General features: G+C 37.9%; 2 protein-coding genes across 5 annotated transcripts; both read right to left on the bottom strand.

Annotated features, from left to right (window-relative positions):
* Positions 1–13,588: 13,588 nt before the first annotated feature.
* LOC101250831 (DEAD-box ATP-dependent RNA helicase 41) lies at positions 13,589–17,694 on the bottom strand. 4 transcript variants are annotated; one of them, XM_069291123.1, is made up of 4 exons: positions 17,517–17,562; positions 17,370–17,413; positions 15,747–15,848; positions 13,589–15,673 (listed from the first exon to the last, which is right to left on the bottom strand). In XM_069291123.1, exon 4 carries the CDS (start codon positions 15,391–15,393, stop codon positions 14,254–14,256), a length of 1,140 nt encoding a protein of 379 aa, XP_069147224.1. In that variant the 5' UTR covers positions 15,394–15,673; positions 15,747–15,848; positions 17,370–17,413; positions 17,517–17,562; the 3' UTR covers positions 13,589–14,253. The 4 variants fall into 4 exon arrangements, with proteins under 4 accessions (XP_069147224.1, XP_069147225.1, XP_004228633.1 ...); XM_069291124.1 differs by having other exon boundaries at positions 15,747–15,794; XM_004228585.5 differs by having other exon boundaries at positions 13,589–15,794; positions 17,517–17,694.
* A 1,320-nt stretch (positions 17,695–19,014) lies between these two features.
* On the bottom strand, positions 19,015–23,424 carry LOC101246367 (probable plastid-lipid-associated protein 12, chloroplastic). The gene is made up of 11 exons (XM_010317705.4): positions 23,079–23,424; positions 21,937–21,990; positions 21,662–21,736; positions 21,266–21,385; positions 20,924–21,115; positions 20,578–20,661; positions 20,407–20,499; positions 20,011–20,064; positions 19,824–19,903; positions 19,427–19,534; positions 19,015–19,343 (listed from the first exon to the last, which is right to left on the bottom strand). Exons 1-11 carry the CDS (start codon positions 23,322–23,324, stop codon positions 19,253–19,255), a joined length of 1,197 nt encoding a protein of 398 aa, XP_010316007.1. The 5' UTR covers positions 23,325–23,424; the 3' UTR covers positions 19,015–19,252.
* Between the last annotated feature and the right edge of the window lie 1,739 nt (positions 23,425–25,163).

The following is a 25,163-nucleotide window of genomic DNA, read 5'->3' as shown; positions in this document are numbered from 1 at the left end:
TTATGTATCAAAAAAAAAAACTATGGGTTATAACACACGAAAATTGATAAAATCTGTCTTTTCAAAGTCAGTTTGACCCATTTCGACGATCTTCGTGAGATATATATAGCACAATAGTTTTTTTGTGATCAGTATTTGAACGACAAAAATGTAAAAAAAAAATTTTGGACGTCCGTCATGACCTTGGCTATGCATCCGGTTGACCCTCACCGCAAATCCGACCCATTTTCAAGGTTAAACAAACCCAGAAGTGCGCATACCCCCCATTACGATAATTTTCGTGTGCTATATAACACACCATTTTTTGGGTGATTCGGATTCCAACGTCAAAAATACCGAAATTTATTGTGGAAGTCCGTCAAGACCTTGGCTATGCATCCGGTTAGCCCTCACGGACAGTTCGACCCATTTTAAAGGTCAAACGAGCCCTGAAGCGCGCAGAACCCCCATTTCATCGATTTTCGTGTGCTATAGCATACCATTTTTTGGGTGATACAGATTTCGACATCAAAAATGCCAAAAAAATTTGTGGATGTCCTCGAGACCTTGGCTATATAGCTAATTGGTCCTCACGGCCAGTTCGACCCATTTTCAAAGTCAAATGAACCTCGAAGCGCGCATACCTCGTATTGCACACCTTTTTTGGGTGATCCAGATTCTGACGTAAAAACTGCCCAAATTTTTTGTGGACGTCCGTCAAGACTTTTTATATATGCAGACGGCTATTCGGACCCATTTCCAAGGTCAAACGAGCCCCGAGGCGCACATAATTACCCCATTTCGATGAATGTTGTGTGTTATACATCATTTTTTGGATGATCCGGATTTCGACGTCAAAAATTTTGAAAGTTTTTCTTGCCGTTCGTCAAGACCTTGGCTATGCAGCGGGTTAATCCTCATGGCCAGTCCGACTCAGTTTCAAGGTCAAACGAGCCACAAAGCGCGCATACCCAGAATTTCCACGATTTTCGTGTGCTATAACACCTTTTTTGGGTGATTCAGATTTAGCCGTCAAAAATGCCAAAATTTATTGTGGACGTCCGTCAAGACCTTATCTATGCAGCCGCTTGGCCCTCACGGCTTGTCCGACCTATTTTGAAGGTCAAACGAGCCCCGAAGCACGCATACCCCCATTTCAATGATGTTTGTGTGCTATAACACGCCATATTTTGGATGATCCGGATTTCGACGTCAAAAATGCTAAAAAAAATTTGTCGACGTCCGTCAAAACTTTGGCTATGCATCTGGTTGGCCCTGACGGCTAGTCCGGACCATTTTCAAAGTCAAACGATCCCCGAAGCGCGCAACCTCTCATTTCGACAATTTTCGTGTGCACCATTTTATGGAGATCAAGATTTCGATGTCAAAAACACAAAATTATTTTTTGTATGTTCTTCAATACCTTGGATATACAGCCGGCTGACCCTCACGGCCAGTCGACCCATTTTGAAGGTTAAAGAAGCTCCAAAGCGCATAACCCACATTTCAATGTTTTTCGTGTGCTATAGCACACCATTTTTCAGATGATCCGGATTCTGACATCAAAAATGCCAAATTTTTTTGTGGACGTCCGTCAACACATTTTATATGCAGACGATTGGCCCTAACGACAAGTCCGACCCATTTTAAAGTTAAATGAGACCCGAAGCGCGCATAACCCCCATTTCGATAATTTTCATGTGCTATAGCACACAATTTTTTGGATGATCCGGATTCTGCGTCAAAAATGCCAAAAAAATTTGAGGACGTACGTCAAGACCTTGAATATGCAGCCAGTTGGCCTTATGGTCAGTCCGACCCATTTTCAAGGTCAAACGAGCCCCGAAGCGCGCATACCCCCATTTTGATGATTTTCGTGTGCTATAGCACACCATTTATTGGGTGATCCGGATTTCAATATAAAAAATGCTAAAATATTTTGTGGAAGTTCGTCAAGACCTTGTCAATGCCGCTGGTTGGACCTCACAGCTAGTCCGACCCATTTTCAAGGTCAACCGAACCCCGAAGTGCGCATACCCCCAATTTGACGATATTCGTGTGCTATAGCACACCATTTTTTGGGTGATCTGTATTCTTACATTAAAAATGCAGAAATTTTTTGTGGACGTTCATGATGACCTTGGTTATGTATCCGGTTGTCCCTCACGTCCAGTACGACCCATTTTCAAGGACAAACGAGTCCCGAAGCGCGCATACCTCCATTTCGATGATTTCGTGTGCTATAACACACCATTTTTTAGATTATCCGGATTTCGACGTCAAAAATACAGAAATTTTTTATCGACGTCCGTCAAGACCTTGGCTATGTAGATGGTTGGCCCTCACACCCAATCTGACCCATTTCAAGGTTAAACAAGCTTTGAAGCGCGCATACGCCCCATTTCGACGATTTCATAAGCTATAGCACACCATTTTTTGGGTGATCCAAATTCCAACATAAAAAAAGCTAAATTTTTTTGTAGACGTCCATTAAGACCCTAAATATGTAGACGGTTGGCCCTCAAGACTAGTTTGACCCTTTTTCAAGGTCAAACGAGCCCTGTGTGTGTATACCCCTATTTCAACGATTTTCGTGTGCTATAGCACACCATTTTTTTGATGATCCAGATTTTGACATCAAAAATGCCAAATATTTTTGTGGACGTTCGTCAAAACATTGTATATGCAGACGATTGGCCCTAACGACAAGTCCGACCTATTTTAATGGTTAAATGAGCCCTGAATCGCGCATAACCCCCATTTCAACAAAATTCATGTGCTATAGCACACCAATTTTTGGATGATTTGAATTCTGCGTCAAAAATGCCAAAAAATTTGTGGACGTACGTCATGACCTTGGATATGCATCCACTTGTCCTTATGGTCAGTCCGACCCATTTTCAAGGTCAAACGAGCCCCGAAGCGCGCATCCCCCCATTTTGATGATGTTCTTGTGCTATAGCACACCATTTTTTGGGTTATTCGGATTCCAATATCAAAAATGTCGAAATATTTTGTGGAAGTCTGTCAAGACCTTGGCTATGCAGCTTGTTAGGCCTCATGTCTAGTCCGACCCATTTTCAAGGTCAACCGAACCCCAAGTGCGCAGACCTCAAAATTTGACAATATTCGTGTGCAATAGCACACCATTTTTTGGGTGATATGTATTCTTACATTAAAAATGCACAAATTTTTTGTGGACGTTCGTGACAACCTTGGCTATGTATCCGGTTGTCCCTCACGTCCAGTACGACCCAATTCCAAGGTCAAACGAGCTCAGAAGCACGTATACCTCCATTTTGATGATTTCGTGTGCTATAATAAACCATTTTTTAGATTATCTGGATTTCGACATCAAAAATGCAGAAAATTTTTGTCGACGTTCGTCAAGACCTTGGAAATATAGATGGTTCTCCCTCACGGCCAGTCTGACCCATTTTCAAGGTTAAAAAAGCCCTGAAGCACGCATACTCCCCATTTCGACGATTTCATAAGCTATAGCACACCATTTTTTGGGTGATCCAAATTCAAACATAAAGAATGCTAAATTTTTTTGTAGACTTCCATTAAGACCCTAGATATGCAGACGGTTGGCCCCCAATACTATTTTGACCCATTTTCAAGGTCAAACATGCCCTGAGTGCGCATATCTCCATTTCAATGATTTTCGTGTGCTATAGCATACCATTTTTCGAATGATCCGGATTCTAACATCAAAAATGCTAAATTTTTTTGTGGACGTCCATCAACACATTGTATATGCAGACGATTGGCCCTAACGACAAGTCTGAACCATTTTAAAGGTTAAATGAGACTTGAAGCGCGCATAACCCCCATTTCGATAATTTTCATGTGCTAGTGCACACCAAGTTTTGGATGATCTGGATTCTGCGTCAAAATGCCAAAAAAATTGTGGACGTACGTTAAGACCTTGGATATGCAGCCGGTTGGCCTTATAGTCAGTACGACCCATTTTCAAGGTCAAACGAGCCCCGAAGTGTGCATACCCCCATTTTGATGATTTTCGTGTGCTATAGCAAACCATTTTTTGGGTGATCCAGATTCCGATGTAAAAAATACTGAAATTTTTTTGTGGAAGTCCGTCAAGACCTTGGCTATGCAGCTTGTTGGGCCTCAAAGCTAGTCCGACCCATTTCAAGGTCAACCGAACCGCGAAGTGCGCATACCCCCAACTTTGACAATATTCGTGTGCTATAGCACACCATTTTTTGGGTGATATAAATTCTTCCATTAAAAATGCAAAAAAATTTTATGGATGTTTATGATGACCTTGGCTATGTAGCTGGTTGTCCCTCACGTCCAGTACGACCTTTTTTCAAGGTCAAACGAGCCCCGAAGTGCGCATACCTCCATTTCGATGATTTCGTGTGCTATAGCACACCATTTTTTAGATTATCCATGTTTCGACGTCAAAAATGCAGACATTTTTTGTCGACGTCCGTCAAGACCTTGGCAATGTAGATGGTTGGCCCTCACGACCAGTCCGACCCATTTTCAAGGTTAAACAAGCCCTGAAGCGCGCATACTCCCAATTTCGACGATTTTATAAGCTATAGCACACCATTTTTTGGGTGATCCAAATTCCAACATAAAAAATGCTAAATTTTTTTGTGGACGTCCATTAAGACCCTAGATATGCAGATGGTTGGCCCTGAAAGCTAGTTTGATCCATTTTCAAGGTCAAATGAGCTCTTAGTGCGCATACCCCCATTTCGACGATTTTTGTGTGCTATAGCACACCATTTTTCGAATGATCCAAATTCTGACATCAAAAATGCCAAATTTTTTTGTGGATGTCCTTCAACACTTTTTATATGCAGAAGATTGGACCTAATGAAAAGTCCGACCCATTTTAATGGTTAAATGAGCCCCGAAGCTCGCATAACCCCCATTTCGACAATTTTTATGCGCTATAGCACACAAATTTTTAGATGATCTGGATTCTGCGTCAAAAATGCCAAAAAAATTTGTGGACGTACGACAAGACCTTGGATAAGCATCCGGTTAGCCTTATGGCCAGTCCGATCCATTTTCAAGGTCAAACGAGCCCCGAAGCGCGCATACCCCATTTTGATGATTTTCCTGTGCTATAGCACACCATTTTTTGGGTGATCCGAATTCTGATGTCAAAAATACCGAAATTTTTTAAGGAAGTCCTTCAAGACCTTGGCTATGCAGCTTGTTGGGTCTCACAGCTAGTCCGACTCATTTTCAAGGTCAACCAAACCGCGAAGTGCGCATACCCCCAATTTTGACAATATTCGTGTGCTATAGCACACCATTTTTTGGGTAATATGTATTCTTACATTAAAAATGCAGAAAATTTTTATGGACGTTCGTGATGACCTTGGCTATGTAGCTGGTTGTCCCTCACGTCCAGTACGACCCATTTTCAAGGTCAAACGAGTCCCGAAGCGCGCATAACTCCATTTTGATGATTTCGTGTGCTATAATACACAATTTTTTAGATTATCTGGATGTCGACGTCAAAAATGCAGAAATTTCGTCGACGTTCGTCAAGACCTTGGATATGTAGATGGTTGGCCCTCACGGCCAGTCCGACCCATTTTCAAGGTTAAAGAAGCCCTGAAGCGCGCATACTCCCCATTTCGACGATTTCATAAGCTATAGCACACCATTTTTTGGGTGATCCAAATTCAAACATAAAGAATGCTAAATTTTTTTGTGGACGTCCATTAAGACCCTAGATATGTAGACGGTTGGCCCCCAATACTATTTTGACCCATTTTCATGGTCAAACGAGCCCTGAGTGCGCATATCTCCATTTCAATGATTTTCGTGTGCTATAGCATACCATTTTTCGAATGATCCGGATTCTGACATAAAAAATGCTAAATTTTTTTGTTGGCGTCCGTCAACACATTGTATATGCAGACGATTGACCTTAACGACAAGTCTGAACAATTTTAAAGGTTAAATGAGACCTGAAGCGCGCATAACCCCCATTTCGACAATTTTCATGTGCTATAGCACACCAATTTTTGGATGATTTGGATTCTGCGTTGAAATGCCAAAAAAATTGTGGACGTATGTTAAGACCTTGGATATGCAGACGGTTGGCCTTATGGTCAGTACGACCAATTTTCAAGGTCAAACGAGCTCCGAAGCGCGCATACCCCCATTTTGATGATTTTCGTGTGCTATATCAAACCATTTTTTGGGTGATCCAGATTCCGATGTAAAAAATACTGAAATTTTTTGTGGAAGTCCGTCAAGACCTTGGCTATGCAGCTTGTTGGGCCTCACAGCTAGTCCGATCCATTTTCAAGGTCAATCGAACCGCAAAGTGCGCATACCCCCAATTTTGACAATATTCGTGTGCTATAGCACACTATATTTTGGGTGATATGTATTCTTACATTAAAAATGCAAAAAAAAATTATGGACGTTCGTGATGACCTTGGCTATGTAGCTGGTTGTCCCTCACGTCCAGTACGACCTTTTTTCAAGGTTAAACGAGCCCCGAAGCGCGCATACCTCCATTTCGATGATTTCGTGTGCTATAGCACACCATTTTTTAGATTATCCGTATTTTGACGTCAAAAATGCAAATATTTTTTGTCGATGTCCATCAAGACCTTGGAAATGTAGATGGTTGGCCCTCACGACCAGTCCGACCCATTTTCAAGGTTAAACAAGCCCTGAAGCGCGCATACTCCCAATTTTGACGATTTCATAAGGTATAGCACACCATTTTTTGGGTGATCCAAATTCCAACATAAAAAATGCTAAATTTTTTTGTGGACGTCCATTAAGCCCTAGATATGCATATGGTTGGCCCTGAAAGCTAGTTTGATCCATTTTCAAGGTCAAACGAGCCCTGAGTGCGCATACCCCCAATTCAACGATTTTTGTGTGCTATAGCACATCATTTTTTGGATGATCCGGATTCTGACATCAAAAATGCCAAATTTTTTTGTGGACGTCCGTCAACACTTTTTATATGCATAGAATTGGACCTAATGAAAAGTCTGACGCATTTTAAAGGTTTAATGAGCCCCGAAGCTCGCATAACCCCCATTTCGACATTTTCATTTGCTATAGCACACCAATTTTTGGATGATCTGGATTCTGCGTCAAAAATGCCAAAAAAATTGGTGGAGGTACGTCAAGACCTTGGATATGCACCCGGTTAGCCATATGGCCAGTCCGACCCATTTTCAAGGTCAAACGAGCCCCGAAGCGCGCATACCCCATTTTTGATGATTTTCGTGTGCTATAGCACATCATTTTTTGAGTGATCCGGATTCCGATGTCAAAAATACCGAAATTTTTTGTGGAAGTCTTTTAAGACCTTGGCTATGAATTCGGTTGACCCTCATGGCCTGTACGACCCATTTTCAAGGTGAAACAAGCCCCAAAGTGCCCTTACCCCCCATTTCGACAATTTTTGTATGCTATAGCACACAATTTTTCATTGATCCAGATTCCGACATCAAAAATTCTGAATTTTTTTATGGACGTTCTTTAAGACCTTAGCTATGCATACGGCTTGAACTCATGTCCATTCCGATCCATTTTCAAGGCCAAACGAGCCTAAAGCGCGCATACCCACCATTTTGATGATTTTCATGTGCAATAGCACGCCATTTTTTGGATGATCCTGATTCAGACGTCAAAAATGCTAAAATATTTTGTTGACGTCCGTCAGGACCTTCGCTATGCAGACGGTTTGTCCATTATAGCTAGTTCGGCCTATTTTAAGGTCAAACAATCCCCGAAGCGCGCATACCCCCATTTCGATGATTTTCATGTGCTATAGCACACCATTTATTGGTTTATCTGACTTGCGATGTCAAAAATGCCAAAAAAAAATTTGGACGTCTTTCAAGACCTTGGCAGTGCAGCCGGTTGGCCTTCACGACCAGTCTGACCCATTTTAAAGGTCAAACGAGCCCTTAAGCGCGCATACCCTCATTACGTCGATTTTCGTGTGCTATAGCACACCATTTTTGGGGTGATCCATATTACGAACTAAAAATGCCAAATTTTTTTGTGGATGTCCGCAAAGACCTTGGCTTTGCAGCCGTTTGTCCCTCACTTCCAGTCCGACCCATTTTCAAGGTCAAACGAGCCTCGAAGCGTGCATACCTCCATTTCGCACACCATTTTTTAGGTGATCTGGATTTCGACGTCAAAAAAGCCAAAAATTTTTGTGGACGTCTATCAAGACCTTGACTATGCATACGATTGGCCATCAAGGCCAGTCCGACCCATTTTAAAGGTCAAACGAGTCCCGAAGCCAGCATACCCCCTATTTCACCGATTTTCGTGTGTTATAGCTACCATTTTTGGGGTGATCTAAATTCCAATGTAAAAAATGTTTAAATTTTTTATGGACGTCCGTGAAAACCTTGACTATGCAGCCGGTTATCCCTCACTTCCATTCCGACCGATTTTCAAGTCAAAGAAGCCCCGAAGCGCGCGTATCCCCCATTTCGATGATTTTCGTGGGCTATAGCACACCATTTTTCGGATGATCCGGATTTTGACATCAAAAATGCCAAATTTTTTTGTGGATGTCCTTCAACACATTGTATATGCAGCTGAGTGGACCTTACGGCCAGTCCAACCCATTTTAAAGGTAAAACGAGCCTTGAAGCGCATACCCCTCATTTCGATTATTTTCGTGTGCTATAACACACCATTTTTTTGGAGATGCATATTTCAACATCAAAAATGCCGAACTTTTGTGAACATCCATCAAGACCATGGCTATGCAGCTGTTTGGGCCTCACGGAAAGTCCGACCCATTTTAAAGGTCAACCGAACCCCTAAGTGCTCATACCCCCAGTTTTGACGATTTTTGTATACTATACCACACCATTTTTTGGGTGATCCAGATTTCGATGTTAAAAATGCTAAAAAAATTTGAGGACGTACGTTAAGACCTTTGTTATGCAAACGGATGACCGTCATAGTCAGTCTAACCCATTTTCAAGGTCAAACGAGTCTCGAAGCGCGCATACACCATTTTGACAATTTTCGTGCGCTATCACATACCGTTTTGTTGGAGATCCAGATTCCGATATCAAAAATGCCAAAATATTTTGTGGACATCCCTCAAGACCTTGGCTATGTAGCTGGTTGGGCCTCACAGCTAGTCCGACCAATTTTCAAGGTCAACCAAACCCCGAAGCGCGCATACTCCCCATTTCGACGATATTCATGTGCTATTGCACACCATTTTTTGGTGATCCAAATTCTGACATCAAAAATGCTAATTTTTTGTGACGTCCATTAAGACCCTAGATATGAAGACGGTTGGCCTTCAAGGCCAGTCTGACCAATTTTAAAGGTCAAACGAGCCCTGAGTGTGCATACCCCCATTTCGATGATTTTTGTGTGCTATAGCACACCATTTTTCGGATGATCCGGATTTCGACATCAAAAATGTCAAAATTTTTCTGAACGTCCGTCAACACATTGTATATGCAGACGATTGGCCCTAACGACAAGTCCGACCCATTTTAATGGTTAAACGAGCCTCAAAGCACGCATACCCCCTATTTCGACGATTTTCATGTGCAATAACACACCATTTTTTTAGAAAATCCGGATTTTGACGTCAAAAATGCTAATTTTTTTTGTGAACATCCATCAAGACCTTTGCTATGCAGCTGGTTGACCATCACGGCTAGTACGATCCATATTTAAGGTCAATTGAACCCTGAAGTGCGTATACCCCTATTTTGATGATTTTCGTGTGCTATAACACACCATTTATTAGATGATCCAAATTACATGTTAAAAATGCCAAAAACATTTGTGGACTTCCTTCAAATCTTTGTCGATGCATCTGATTGGGACTCACCACCAGTCCGACCCATTTTCAAGGTCAAACGTGCCTCGAAGCATGCATACCCCACATTTCGACGATTTTCGTGTTCTATAGCATACTATTTTTTGGGTGATACATATTTCGACGTCAAAAAATAACAAAAACTTTTGGGGACTTCCGCTAAGACCTTGGATATGCAGCCGGTTGGCCCTCACAACCAGTCCGACCCAATTTCAAGGTCAAACGAGCCCCAAAACGTGCATACCCTCCATTTCGACGATTTTCATGTGCTATAACACACCATTTTTTGGGTGATCTGTATTGTGATGTCAAAAATGCCAAAATTTTTGTGGAAGTTCGTCAAGACTTGGCTATGCAGTTGGTTGGCCCTTACGATCAGTCCGACCCATTTTAAAGGTTAAACGAGTCCCAAAGCAGGTATACCCCCCATTTCGTTGATTTTTGTGTGCTATAGCACACCATTTTTTGGGTAATATGTATTCCGACGTCAAAAATGCCAAAATTTTTTGTGGACATCCGTTAAGAACTTGGTTATGCAGCCGATTGGCCCTCACGGTCAGTCCAACCCATTTTCAAGGTCAAAGAAGCCCCGAAGTGCGCATACCCCCATTTCGATGATTTTATTGTGCTATAGCACACCTTTTTTTGGAGATCCGGATTCCGATGCCAAAAATGCTTAAATTTTTTATGGAAGTCTGTCAAGACCTTTGCTATGTATGCGGTTGGACATCATTTCTATTCCAACCTATTTTAAAGGTCAAATGAGCCCCGAAGCGCGCATATCCTCCATTTTGATAATTTTCGTATGTTATAGCACACCATTTTTGGGGTGATCCGGATTCCAACGTCAAAAATATCAAAATTATTATTAGACGTTTTTCAAGACCTTAGCTATGCAGTCGGTTTGACCTCACGGCCAGTCCGACCCATTTTCAAGGTCAAACCAGTCCCAAAGCGCGCATACCCCTCATTTTGATGATTTTCGTGTGCTATAACACACCATTTTTTAGATGATCCGGATTCAGACGTCAGAAATGTCAAAATTTATTGTCGAAGTCTGTCAAGACCTTTTCTATGCAGCCCCGATGGCCCTCACGGCCAGTCCGACCCATTTTCAAGGTCAAACGAGCATCGAAGCATGCATATCCCCCATTTAGACGTTTTTCGTGTGCCATAGCACACCATTTTTTGGGTGGTCCGGATCCTGACGTCAGAAATGCCAAAATACTTTGTAGATGTCCGTAAAAACCTTGACTATGCAGCCTGTTTTCCCTCACGGCCATTCCAACCCCTTTTCAAGGTCAAACAAGCCCCGAAGTGCGCATACCCCTCATTTTGACGATTTCCGTGTGTTATAGCATACCATTTTTTGGACGATCCGGATTCCAACATCAAAAATGCTGAAATTTTTTGTCGACACCCTTCAAGGTCTTAGCTATGCAGCCGGTTGGCCCTCACGGCCAATCCAGCCCATTTTCAAGGTCAAATGAGCCCCGAAGCGTGCATACCCCTAATTTCGACGATTTTTGTGTGCTATAGCACACCATTTTTTGGGTGATTCAGATTCCGACATCAAAAATACCAAAAAATTTTGTGGACATTCGTCAAGTCCTTGGCTATGCATCCTATTGGCCCTCATGGCCAGTCCGACCCATTTTAAAGGTCAAACAAGCCCAAAAGCACGCATATCCCCCATTTCAATGATTTTCGTGTGCTATAGCACACCATTTTTTAGAGATCCGGATTCTGACTTGAAAAATATCAAAATTTTTTGTGGAAGTCCGTCAAGACCTTGTCTGTGCATCCGGTTGTCCGTCACAGATATTCCGACATTTTTTCAAGATCAAACGAGTCCTGAAGCGCGCATACCCCCCCCCCCCTATTCAATGATTTTCGTGTGCTATAGCAAACCATTTTTTGGGTTATCCAAAATCCGAGGTCAAAAATGCCCAAAATTTTTTAATACGTCCGTAAAGACTTTGGCTATGCCGCTGGTTGGACCTCATGGCCAATCCGACCTATTTTAAAGGTCAAACGAACCCCAAATGCACATACCCCCCATTTCGACGATCTTTGTGTGCTATAGCACACGAGTTTTTGGGTGATCCGAATTCCGACGTCAAAAATGGTGAAACCTTTTGTAGACGTCCTTCAAGACCTTGGCTATGAAGAATATTGGCCCTTAAAATATCGCAATTTTGGTGATTCGGATTCTGACGTCAAAATATCACAATTTTTTGTGGACGTCCATCAAGACCTTGGCTATGCAGTCGGTTGGCTCTAAGATTAGTCCGACCCATTTTTAAGGTCAAATGAGCCCCGAAGAGCGCATAACCCCCATTTCGACGATATTCATGTGTTGTAGCACACCATTTTTTTGCCAACGTCTTAGAGGACGTCCATGAAATTTTTTGGCCATTTCATTTCGGGAATTCCGAATCACAAAAATTCATTGTACTATAGCACATGAAAATCAACAAAATCTGTGTTTACTTACTTTGGGGATCGTTTGTATTTTAAAATGCGTCCATTTTCCCTGTGGGACGAACTAGATACATTGTCACCGTCTTAACGGACGTCCATGAAAATTTTGGCCATTTCATCTTGGTAATTTCATATCATAGAAGTTTCATTTCTATAACACACAAAAATCGATAAAATATGTGATAACTTGCTTTGGTGATTGTTTGAACTTGAAAATGTGATCGTTTTTCTCCACAAGACCAACTGGATAGACTACCAACATCTTAACGAACGTCCATGAAAAATTTCAGCCATTTCGTTTCACAAATTCCCAATCACAAAACTTTCATGGACTATAGCACACAAAAATTGGGAAAAATTTTATTTACCTGCTTTGGGACTCGTTTGAACTTGAAAATGAGTTTGTTCTTCTCGTGGTATGAACTGGATACATAGTCAACATCTTAATGGACGTTCATGTCAAATTTCGGCTATTTCTTTTCAAGAATTGAGGATTGCACAAATTTCATGGACTATACTATACGAAAATCGAAAAAATATTTTTAACCCTTTTCCTTAATTGTAATACACCAACTATTTTTTTTAGTTTTTACCCGATGTTGAGTACTCATATTTGAGTTTAACTAAATTTGAATTCGCATCGAAAAGTCTCAAATTTGGGGGTAAAGTCCTCCTTAAAAAAGGTGATTGTGTTGTAGAGACTCAAACTCACAACCCTTGTTTAAGAACGATTGAATACTTATTACTCCATCACAATCATGATATCAAAAGCTTTAACTTAGACACTGATCAAGGATAATAGCCGGTTTAAATTTAATACGCTCGTAAATTAAAATAATATCACCCTATCAGATTACCATTAAAGATAAATTTTTATATTATATAATAAAATTAGTTATTATATAATAAAATTAGTTGTCTAAATGTTAGTAATTTCTTGTTAGACGTGGATATCGTTATAGTTTTGGTAATTTACTTTCACATTCTAGGTTTATCTTCCGCATTATTAGTTAGTTATTAGATCTTTATTTAGTAATGAAAGTTAATAGTTATTTAACTTGCTTTCGTAATTCAACTGCCTTAATTTTTTATGCGTTTAAGTTGGATGATAGTAATGGTTCTCCCACTGATTGTTCGAGTGGGTGTCAATCACAACGATTTGTATTGCGACATAAATTAATCCTCTTTTATAATACATTAAGGACCATATAGATCATGTGGACTATATTAAGGATCAACATAAATCAACCATTATACATCAAGTGAAATGAAAGCAAAAGGAAAGACGAAAAACAAATTAAAATTCTCTTATAAGTATTACATGAGTTAGATTCTAGCAAATGCATTTGACTATTTTACAAGTGATGCATGTCTGGAGTACGAGTAGAGCGGAAATAAGAACTTATAACTTGAAATCTAATATAAGTAATCTGTGAGAGATAGTGAACATGTAAATAAAACACAAAGATCCCTTTAATTTACCTCATCTCTAATCTTATATAGTAATACGTTTTAGCAAAGAAATTGTTACTGAAGAGAGAAACCTTACTTGTATTCGCGGAAAGAAAATCTCAAGTTAGAGTTCTGTTGAGCCGGAGATGATGTCAAGGGGGGTGAGGTTGCGTTGAGATGCCATAATCAATCGTTGTCTAAGGGCTCTTGATTCAGCAAGGACGGGGTCTACGTGAGGCTCCTTACTCATGAATCCTATTTGCCAGTCACCATTGTGGTTTCTAATTACACCACCAAGACCACTAGTGCCCGGATTTTGCTTAACTGCCTGGAAAGTTCACAACTTTTCATACGATCCTACGTATTGTGTGTATTGTGTGACGTGTGTCTGACAGAGTCCAGCTTCCTGTGAGAGAACTAGTGAACAAATCAAAAGGAAGGGTAACGTCTAAAGGGGAGCTTAATGTGAAGGAAGAGGAAGGGGAGGAACATCTTCAGAAACCAAGTTTTCGTTTTTTCTGACCTCTACCAGCAGAGAAAGAGCCAACAGAATACCGTGAATTAGCAAGCTCTCGGGGAATCGCAGCACCGGATGTTTTAAGAGCTTCAACCAACTGGGGAAACAGTTTCTTGTTCTCTTCATTCACAAAGACAATTGATGTACCTTCCTCCCCCATTCTAGATGCCCTTCCCACCTGGTGCACGTACTCCTTGATGGAATTCGGCATATCAAACACTATAACCTGTTTTACAGTCAACAGATCGATTCCTCGACTCAACACTCCTGTGGCCACAATAACTGGAATTTCTCCAACTAGAAATGATCTTACAATTTCTCTCCTATCCTTCATGGATTTCTCACCGTGAATTGATAATGCTTTTAGCCCAGTGCTTACTGTTATTGCTTCAGAAAGGAGATCTGCTCCGAGTCTAGAATCCACAAATACAATAACTGGTGGCTTGTAATGCTGCTTGCTCATCAAAATATCAAAAAGCTTTTGCTTCTTCCTTTTCGAGTCTACCCAAATAGCTAACTGCTTGACAGACTGATTAGGTTTATTTGGCTTCCCAACAGAGATGACAGTAACCTTTTTCGCCATTGAGCTTGCCATCTTCTCTACGTCTTTAGGAATTGTAGCGGAATACATTAACACTTGAGGTTGAGACAGAGCTGTAAAAATCTGCATCACCTGCTCACGGAAACCTCTTTGGAGCATGCAATCAACTTCATCAAGAACAAGAATTGAAATAGTATCCAGTTCAATCTCGTGTTTCGTTAAAAGGTCAATGAGCCTTCCAGGAGTTCCCACAATTAAAGATACTCCCTGCTGGATGCGGTGGAGCTGTCCTGCCATGGCATCACCACCTACCACCAATGCAGTTTTGAATGGCAAACCCTTCCCGAGCACCTTAGCTTGATCCTCTACTTGTATGCAGAGTTCTCTCGTAGGTGTGAGAACCATAGCTAATGGTTGTTGCTGGTTTGGGAAATGCTCTTCATTGAATTTCGCGCACTGAGAAACTATAGGAATTAGAAAAGAGCCAGTTTTACCAGAACCAGTCTCCGCTGAAACAAGCAAGCTTTGCCGTGCTAAAGCAGCAGGGATTGCTTGCATTTGAACAGGAGTTGGCATTTCATAACCAGCAACTTCAATATTCTCGAGAAGCTTCTGAGGTAGCTTGCAAGAAGCAAATGACAAGATGGGAGGCGGTGTAGTATCTCCCTTCACAAGAATATCAAGTTTCCTTCTCAGAAGTTCAGTCTGCTCAGTTGTTAGCGGATTCACTTCAGACTTACCATTATCCCTTACATAATAGCACTCATCAGTTGCTGGTAACTTCACAGGGCATGGACGAGCAGTAGGTTGCCGTGATTCTCCAAGCCGCGACAACAATATACCCTTGCATTCCAAGCTGCAAATATCATCATCAGTCTCATCACAAATGTACTCACCATAGCGGCCACATACGATACATCGAGGCTCACCCGGCAGCGCTTCTCTTTGGTCCCAACACCTCTCCTTCACATCATCCTCTGAAGCAGACATCAACGAAGCAATCCCATAAGCACTTAAACCGTGTGTTATATCTTGATAAGAATAAAAAGGGTAAATTGAAATGTAAATTGATTTTGATGGTTAAATTGCTGCCTTATAAAAATTGTAAGTAAGGTTGTTACAGTTCAGGATAGGTCAGCAACTGCTTATCACAAGATATGGGAATGAAAATACATTAATTAAACGTGAATCAAAATGATAAGCCAACAGAAAATGGAAACGAGTTGAGGGCTACTTTAGCCAAACCAATGACCAGACTAGCAGAACTGCAGAAGACTATTGCAGTTGAGAAGAAGGCTAGTTCAAGCAAACCAAGGACTAGCGGACCAAAAAACTTTCTTAGCGAGACGGAGAGACCGAGGGGCAGTCCAGTTAAACCTAGGGTCAAGTAGCTGAATAAGAGACCAAATCCATGAGCCCATACCAGCTATCAACTTAAAAAAACGATTTTGGATTTTCATGATGACAGGTGAAACTTAAATAGTACGAGTGAGACAGATAAGCATGGAACATCCACAAGTAGAATAGGTTACGTCTAAAGCGCTATAGTACATAAGCAAATTGTCATATTAAACCAAAGTCCTGGAGAACTCTTTCACCAAAATATCAAATAAAAAGTAACTACTTTCTACAAACTATAGAACAATGAACAGACTATTCAACTGACATAACCGATAAAACACAAGAAAGTGGATTGAAAGCAAACTACCGACTATCCTCACGACTAACGGCCACAATCCAACAATGGAGAAGCTTAAAAGAGCAACTCGATAAGTACATGGCAACTAGTTATGAACCATTACCATTTAAATTCTATATATAAGCAACTATTGCTACGACGGACATTGACTCAGAGTTGGAGCCAGAGCTTTCAGTTTATCAGTTCTAAACCAAAAATATTTTTGCTTACAGAGTTCTGAATAAATTATTTATACGTATTAAATGAGTTTTTTTACAAACAGTGTTTGAGCCAAAGCTTCTGAGCTGGCTCCACCCCTGACATTATCCAATATCAACACAATGTATCTCAGATTCTATCAAATTCAATTCATTTCAGCTTATTTTGCAGCTTTCTCTTTAAAACTCAAACCGTTAAAACGTCTCATCACACGTTTCGACTAATGGCATCCATAGTGCTTTCACACAATCCTTCAAGTCAAAAACTTTTACAATAAAATGCTTTTGACAAGCAAGCATAAGAACACATAAAAAAATTTGGAACCAAACCATGATCTACGGAACTTTAAATGACATTTCGATATATTTTACCAGTCTTTAGTTTTAACACCACAAGATACAAAAATTTACTTTTTACTTTCTAAAAATATGTGTCAAAGTCACAATCAACTAAACAAAAGTTGAACCTAAAACCCTCGTGATTCTCAAATCACTTCATCGACCACTAAGACACACTCGAGATACATAATCCCCTAATTATTAGGCTAATTCAACAACAACAACAGCTAATCTAGCTCAATCCACTCAATTTTTTTTTTGCAAAAACTCAAAATTGAAATAAAAAAACATTCTTTACTTCTTTAAAGGAAAATTACCTGGGGGATTACTATCATTTTCTGCAGCTACAGAACTTTCCATTCTACAAAAAAAAAATCAAAGTACAAAATCCTCAAAATATCAAAACCCTATAAAAATTACAGAAAATTATTAAGCAACAACCATTAAAAAAAATAATAACATACCCAGTATTCTCCTTCAATGATTCTGTTGAATTTATCAAATTTTTATATTTTTCGGTGTCTCTATAGGTGTATATATAGTTACCGGGTTGTCGGATCTAGATTGGGCGTTTCGGGTTGAAAGTGGAGCTAAAGTTTAAGAATTGTTGTTTTAGAACTATTATTTTGGATAAAATGCAATAAGAGACCCTGAACTTTAATATCACTATAGATATATACTTTTGAACTTTAATATCACTATAGATATATACCCCTCAACTTTGTCATTTGGAGCTGATACACCCATGTTATAAAAGTGGCTCATATATGCCCTTACCGTACGGCTCATATATACCCCTGCCGTTACAAAATGGCTCACATATACCCTTCATTAAACGGAAGTTAAAAAATTAGTTTTAAATTTACATTTATTACTTCGAATTTTTTTAAAAAAATTATTTAGGGGTATATATGATTCTTCTATCAAAGTTTACGGTATATTTTAATTTTTTTCATACATAAATTATTTTTTGACTTCTTTTATTATGATTATTTGAGTTTCTTATTCTTATTTTGTTTTTTCTTTCATTCCTTAGTTTAAAGAAAAAAAATTTAAACTATTTTTTTTTGTGTGTATTGTAATTTAATTTCGTATTCGAAGAAAAAAATTGGTCATCTATAATAAGTTTTACAAGAATATTAGTGAAACATGAATAAATTTGATTATCAAAATAATAATTATAAATTAGTCATTAAAACAAAAAAAAGTCAAAAAAAATATGTTTGACAAGGATTAAATTTACTCATATGGAATTATATTTTTTAGAAAAAAATAATAAAAATTTAGATTAAAATTATTATTTTTTTCATTTCCGTTAGAGAAAAAGGGTACATGTGGGCCATTTGTTTACAAATAGGGGTATATATGAGCCACTTTTATAACAAGGGGTATATCCGATCTAAATGACAAAGTTGAGGGGTATATCAGACCCTTTTCCCATTTTGGAATTATCTTCATATATAAGGGGTTGTGTTTGTCATTTTCTACCTAATAAATATAATCGAGTTGAATAGATTCGTGACATCGGATTTGAGATTTGAAATTTATTAATCTATATAACAACCTCAAGTTAATGTGTAATAATAATTCAGTCTATAGCTAAATATTTATAGATATCCAGTGAACGGATTTCGAGATATGTCCTAATTTTTGTGATACTTTTCGAATTTTGAAATTTAAACAAGTCTATCTTTAACTGTATTTTAAATTGTCAATACTGTAACTTATAGTATTTTTTTTACGTAGTTTACAATTATATAAATTTCATTTTAAAGAATTTCGACATTCCATGAGAAAATTGTGGGTCAAACTTAAACTGTTTAACTCTCGAAAAACGAAATGTGTCACGTAAATTAGGACAGAGTGATGAGTATTAGAGATATAGAGCTTCCACATTTGCAAATGCTCTCATTTTGATTTTATTCTGCTCCTAATTATCAAAAATAGATGCCAAAATATGTCTATCGGAAACAACCTCTGTGTCCTACGAAAGTAGGAGTATGGATATGTACATTCTACATTCTTCGGAGTTTGGACCATACTCGTGAGATTACACGGGATACATTTCGTTGTTATAGATGCCAAAATGAAGTGCTTGCCAAGTTGAATACAAGTTACAACCTGAGAAATACTTTGACTATGCTTGAAGTTTTAACTTAGCAATGTTGCCCTTAATGTAACTATATGGAAATCTTGAGAGTCATGGCTTCATGTTGGATCCGTCTACGCGTACATGAACAAAGAGAATTTTGTTGTATCCACGTGAAATTCTGATCTTATCATCGGTATATCTGCATTGTACAAAGTAAGAGGATAACACAACGATTGATGACAGTTAAGTTTGTTATGTCTGCAATAGATTGATATATCTTACAGTATTTCTATGGTGAACTTGCTTTCCATTTCTACTGGAATTCCATACATACCAGCCAGGATTGCTCCATCATCCATTATGACATCGTACACGTTACTTCCAGATTTTCTGTAGTAGAAGACGAGAAGTTAAACTTAACGAGCATACCAAATAAAAGGCCTCATAGGTGATCGAGTTCACTCACTCCCTATACCTTAGTATCTCGTTAAGCTTAACTTCTCGTCTAGTCTATGTAAAACGTACTTAACAGAGTTCACTATGTCTTAACATTTCACATTTCCTAGTGTAGAAAACTGCTTTTGCATCGACTCTCTTTCTCTCGTTAGGTAATTACTGAGGCAAAAACCAGATCTCTCACAAGTCATTTATATCGATAGCTGAAATGGTAAGTTCTTACTCATATTTGCCAGTCATGGAGAACCTAATACCGAACAATATGCCAACGAGGAACTTCAACTGTCCGTTTGGTTTGACAATCTAAAAAGAACAAACACAAATTCCGAATAAGAAAGTATAGTACGTGACCAAAGATATCAAAGTCGATAGAGAGAAAAAAAAACAGCAGAATGAAGAGGCCTATGCACCTGATTTCCCATCAGACCGTTGCCAGCATTCTCTAACCAACTATCTGTTTCAACCTGTAAAGCAGATAACGACCTCAAGTTAATATATGATACGAGAAATGAATAATCTATTCGGAAAAGCAAATTACAGTCATTTCCAAGTTAAAAGCTCTAAGTATCTGATATAACCAAACGACATGTTTAGAACTTATCGTTAGGGTTCAACTCAGACTAGAGTCGGATTCAGGATTTGAAGTTTATAGATTCATACATCGATCTTAAGTTAATATACAATAGTATTAACTGGATTCATTGTCAGATATTTGTCACTCGTTAAGTTATGTTCTAGATCTCAAAGTAGCGCGACACGCTTATTAAAACTTTCATTTGAAAGGAAAACAGACGTTGGACTGATACCTGTGAACTCCATATCATTTGCCACTCTCCCTCGAGGAGTTCCAGTTCAGGATTCACAACATTTTGGTTCAAGGAAATAAACTCGTCAATCGCCTGTTAAATTTCACATCAATCACAGGACCAACACATGTTATAACAGGATTTTTTCAAGAAACGAGCGAAAATTTGTACCTTTTCTACCCTTGTACCCGTTGAAATGGACGAAAGCAACTTTTGCCTTGGTTCAGTTTCCCTTTGCAGCACAAATGTCGTTCCCTGCACTATATCAGTATAGTCTGTCGCCCTTAAACGCTTAACTGATTACCCGTTACAAAGAAGCCGATAGTATATATACAGTTAACTGATTTTACGCTATGTTGCTTTGACCCTCCGAAAATGCATAGTTTTTGAAGGAAATGACACACACGAGCGATATTTTGAAGAGTCTAAACAACGTTTTATGCATGGTGTATAACGTATAACAGTGAGGAAAAGAGCAAAACAGAAAAAATGACACTAGCTATTTACGTTCTCCTACCTTGTTTCCTCTTGAAATACGGAGATTCCCGGATGGAGACAAATATGTTGTGTCTAACCAGCCCTTTGCTTCATCTCCCAGAAGTCTAAAAGGTACAGGATACGGGACCTTGAACGGTAGAAATTTGAACGTAAAAGCTGCTCTATCAAACTGGAAAAGAATACGTTTTCCGTCTTTGATTGTTGCAAGTGCCTGTGAGGAACATAAGACTTGCATTCAGTAAGATATCGAAGAGATACGTTACCGTTCAAAATTGAAGTAGACAACTATGCCTCGGTCCAAACAGGTCGGGGTCAGTCATATGTAACAATATTCAGCAAACAGAATATAAAAGATACATACCTCTACTTTCAGCTCACCTATTGCCTCAGAAAACTTAACAATGTTGGATACACGTTGATCGTTCGTCCTAAGGAACACTTCTTGAAATACACTGAATGAGTCAACCCCAACAAACGTTCTCTGCAAAATGGCTCATATTAGGAAAACGATAAGTTAGACAACCCCACGTTTTCGTTACTGCCTTTTGTTCCCAAGGAAGAGAAGATATTTGCTGATGTTATGATCAATGCTAACGTTAACGAATACTTCTTTGAAATCCACAATACAGTATCGACTTTTAGTATGTCTACGAAATTAAAATTGACCATCATTTCTTCATTTCAGCTCTCTAACCAATCTACGCACCAGAAAAATGTTGACAGCTGTGCACAGTAAGCAAAAAGTATAACGTCTAACCTGAATAGGAGATGCTGATCCTGGCCTAGTCGTGAACATCAGCTGCCACCGACCCTCTATCAAACTCGAGCTTGTCTATAACACCAAGTCACCAACAACATTGTAAAGTTGCAAACTTTCAAATCCCTTTTGTTACTTACATAGAAACAACATAACTTAATCGTTTTTAGTATCTTTTTCTCACAGATATGCAGCCACATTTATCATAATCAACGCTAAGAAATGAGTAAAAGGGGAATGCAATGAAAGCGAAATCACTCAAAGACAATACTCACCGGTTCAGGAACACCTTCTGATCCTTCGAGAACTTCAACAGCACGTTCAACCTCCTGCAAAATCAAACATAATTCGGGTATATGATTTCCACTTATATATTTATGCTCAACTCATGTTAAGCCTCATTATAACGATAAATATAACAACTACTACTACTATGCCTCAGTCTCAAACAAGTTGGGGTTGGTGATATGAATCCATATTGCTTCTTTTATGCTCAACTCAATCATTACCATACCAAATTAAATATAACAACATACATGGTGTAATCTAATATGACATTCTTTATCCAGAGTTCCACTATTCGATCTGGAGCATGACATTCAAGGATCGGGAATATATTCACAACTCTATGCAACGGTCCACACCTAGACCCAATGGACGTGACTCTGATACCATGTCAAATTAGGTGAATGAGTGTATGCAGACCTTACCTCTAACTGGTGAAGGTAGAGAGGTTGTTTACGATTATAAAAAGTAGTAGTAAGTATAATACTATAAGTTCTCTAATAAGTCAATCTTATTTCCAACTCGTAAATATCACATATGTGGATCTTTTTCTTCCATTCTAATGTGTAATCACTCAAACATTACATGCTTCTAATTACTTAATCCACTTTATAGCCCACACATTTTCAATCTACCTTATAATATCGTCTATACGTATCTTATCTAAGCCATGACCGGAGCCACAATGCAGCAGAACTCAGTAACTTTGACACAAATCCAATAAACTACAACAACAACATATCCAGTGTAGTTCTAAAAAGTGGGGTCTGTGATGGATAACAAATACGGTAACCTACCCCTACCTCAGAGGTAAGTAGAGAGTCTATTTTCAATAGACCCTCGGCTCAAGGAAAAATTATCCAAAGTAGTCTAGAAAAAGCTGTAACGTAAGTACTACTTATTATCAGAGTGCAAGACACAACAGACGATAACAGAAATCAAAGGACAAGAAACTACAGGAGCAATACTACAACTACTAGTAGAATAGTACATACGGATACCTAGACATATCACTACCCACTATCCTAATTCGTATCCCCAACAACATCAACCATAACAAAGCACAACAAGAACAAATAATCATACAAAACAAGAAATTTAATTTGGAGATAACTAAAAAGTGTGAACTAACTTGAAGTTGTTGAGGTGAAGCAGCGCGACCGCGTCCTTGTATACCAATAAGAGCTTCAATTAGTCCATTTTCTTCTTCACTAAAAGAACAAACTTTACTTGCAACAGAGCATACAAGCAAAAAATTCTTCTTGTTTTGCATTTTTTGACCAAGAAATTGCTTGCAACGCCATTTTCGAGTCGAATTTATCGCAATTTGAGGCCTAAATCCAACACCCAAATTCCCAATTTCCATTATTGTTGTCATTTTTGCTAAGTGTGGAAATTCTTTTTTTTTTTTTTTGGAGGGAAGGGATTTTGTGTGTGTGATAACAGCTTCAACTAACTTTTCAAGATTTTTATTATATTTTACTTTATTTAATTTTTTTAGTTAGATATATAAGGGATTTTCTTGGACACGTGGCGAGTTCTTGGCTATACACGTGTACATGTGGGCCATGTAAATATTATCTATTTGACTATAAAGATAATTAATTGCTATTGAATTATTTTTGGCTAAAAGGAGTTTGATTTGCTATTCTACAATATTTACGTAATTTTTTTATTTTTATTTTTTATTATTTAGTGTGATTTCTATTTCTATTTTATGATTTTTGAATAAATTTAAAAAAATAAAATTTATGAGTCAGGTTTTAATATTATTAAGGTGTTATCTATTCAAGAATTGTCAAAAAAAAGATATTTTATAATTGTTTCATCTATTTTTATCATTATTTTATCATCCAAGAATTGTCAAAAAAAAAAAGATATTTTACGATTGTTTCATCTATTTTTATCGTTATTTTATCATCGGCATATATTATTACTATTTAACTACGTGCCACGACACACCACCACACAATTATCATCTTCAATCACAAACTATCAATACTATTGTCATTATAATCAATCGTTATCGCTAATAGTCATTATTAATAATAATCACTTTTAACTATTATTATTATCATTAGTTAGTGTTATACATTAGTTTCGATGTTATTACCATAATCACCTTCAGCTACTATCATATATTTATCAAAAATCATTATAGATATATTATTATTATTATTTATCGGCATCATCCACCACATTCACTATCACTTTTATCTATTATCATCATTCACCATAATTATCAATCATAATTACTGTTAATCACTACTATTTATATTATCTGTTATCATCATTAACCACCGACTATAATCATCTATTAGCACCTATAACCACCACCATTAGTCATTATCACCGCTATCGTTAAGATATAATTTTTTAAATATTTTATTCAATTAAGTACATTTTATCTAAATGTATATTTTGTTATATAAGAAATATACATTACATTTTTTTTACCCTCTTACCTACTTCAACTTTGACAACAAAAGCAATTAATAACAACAACCATAATAATAGTAATATTAAATGACAACGTACGTCCACTGACAAGGTAAAATTGGTAATATTAATTATATTAACTTGAATTAGATCTCAATTTACTTTTATATATATTATAAGCCAACTCCATGAATTTTTTAAAGAAGGCATCAATGATATAAATTAAAAAATATTTCGTATGTATTTTGGTAATTCAATTACTATCACGTGAATAGAAGATAACGTATTCAAATTATGAAAACAATCTTTCGTAGAAATATATATATAGAAAATATGATAGGTGATTTCACGTAATAATTTTTTATGAAAAGATATTTTGATGTATTTTATATAATTTTTAATTTTTTTAAAAAAATATTTTATAAAATTTATGCTAAATTAAAATCAAATAAATAAATTAAAACGGGAGCAATAATATATTTCAATCTGGTTAACCTAACATCTATATTTGGAGGTTTGAGTGTGGAATAATTAAAGTGGAAAATTTGAAGCAGACAGCTTTAAGTTTCATAAAAATATATTAATTTTAGGAATAAATTCATAAATAAATAGTGGGAGGAGATAAAAATAGAATAATTTTCAGATATGATTGATACATAAAATCCCTTCGTTTTAAAATAAATTTTTTGAGTTTAAATTGTGAAAATAAAAAAATACCTAGTAAAGGGTGTTTATACGTTACTCAAGGACATAATTACATATCATTCGCCTTCAATTT

Source organism: Solanum lycopersicum, chromosome 1 (genome assembly GCF_036512215.1).
Source record: "Solanum lycopersicum chromosome 1, SLM_r2.1".
NCBI lineage: Eukaryota > Viridiplantae > Streptophyta > Magnoliopsida > Solanales > Solanaceae > Solanum > Solanum lycopersicum.
This window is presented reverse-complemented; position numbering and strand designations above follow the sequence as displayed.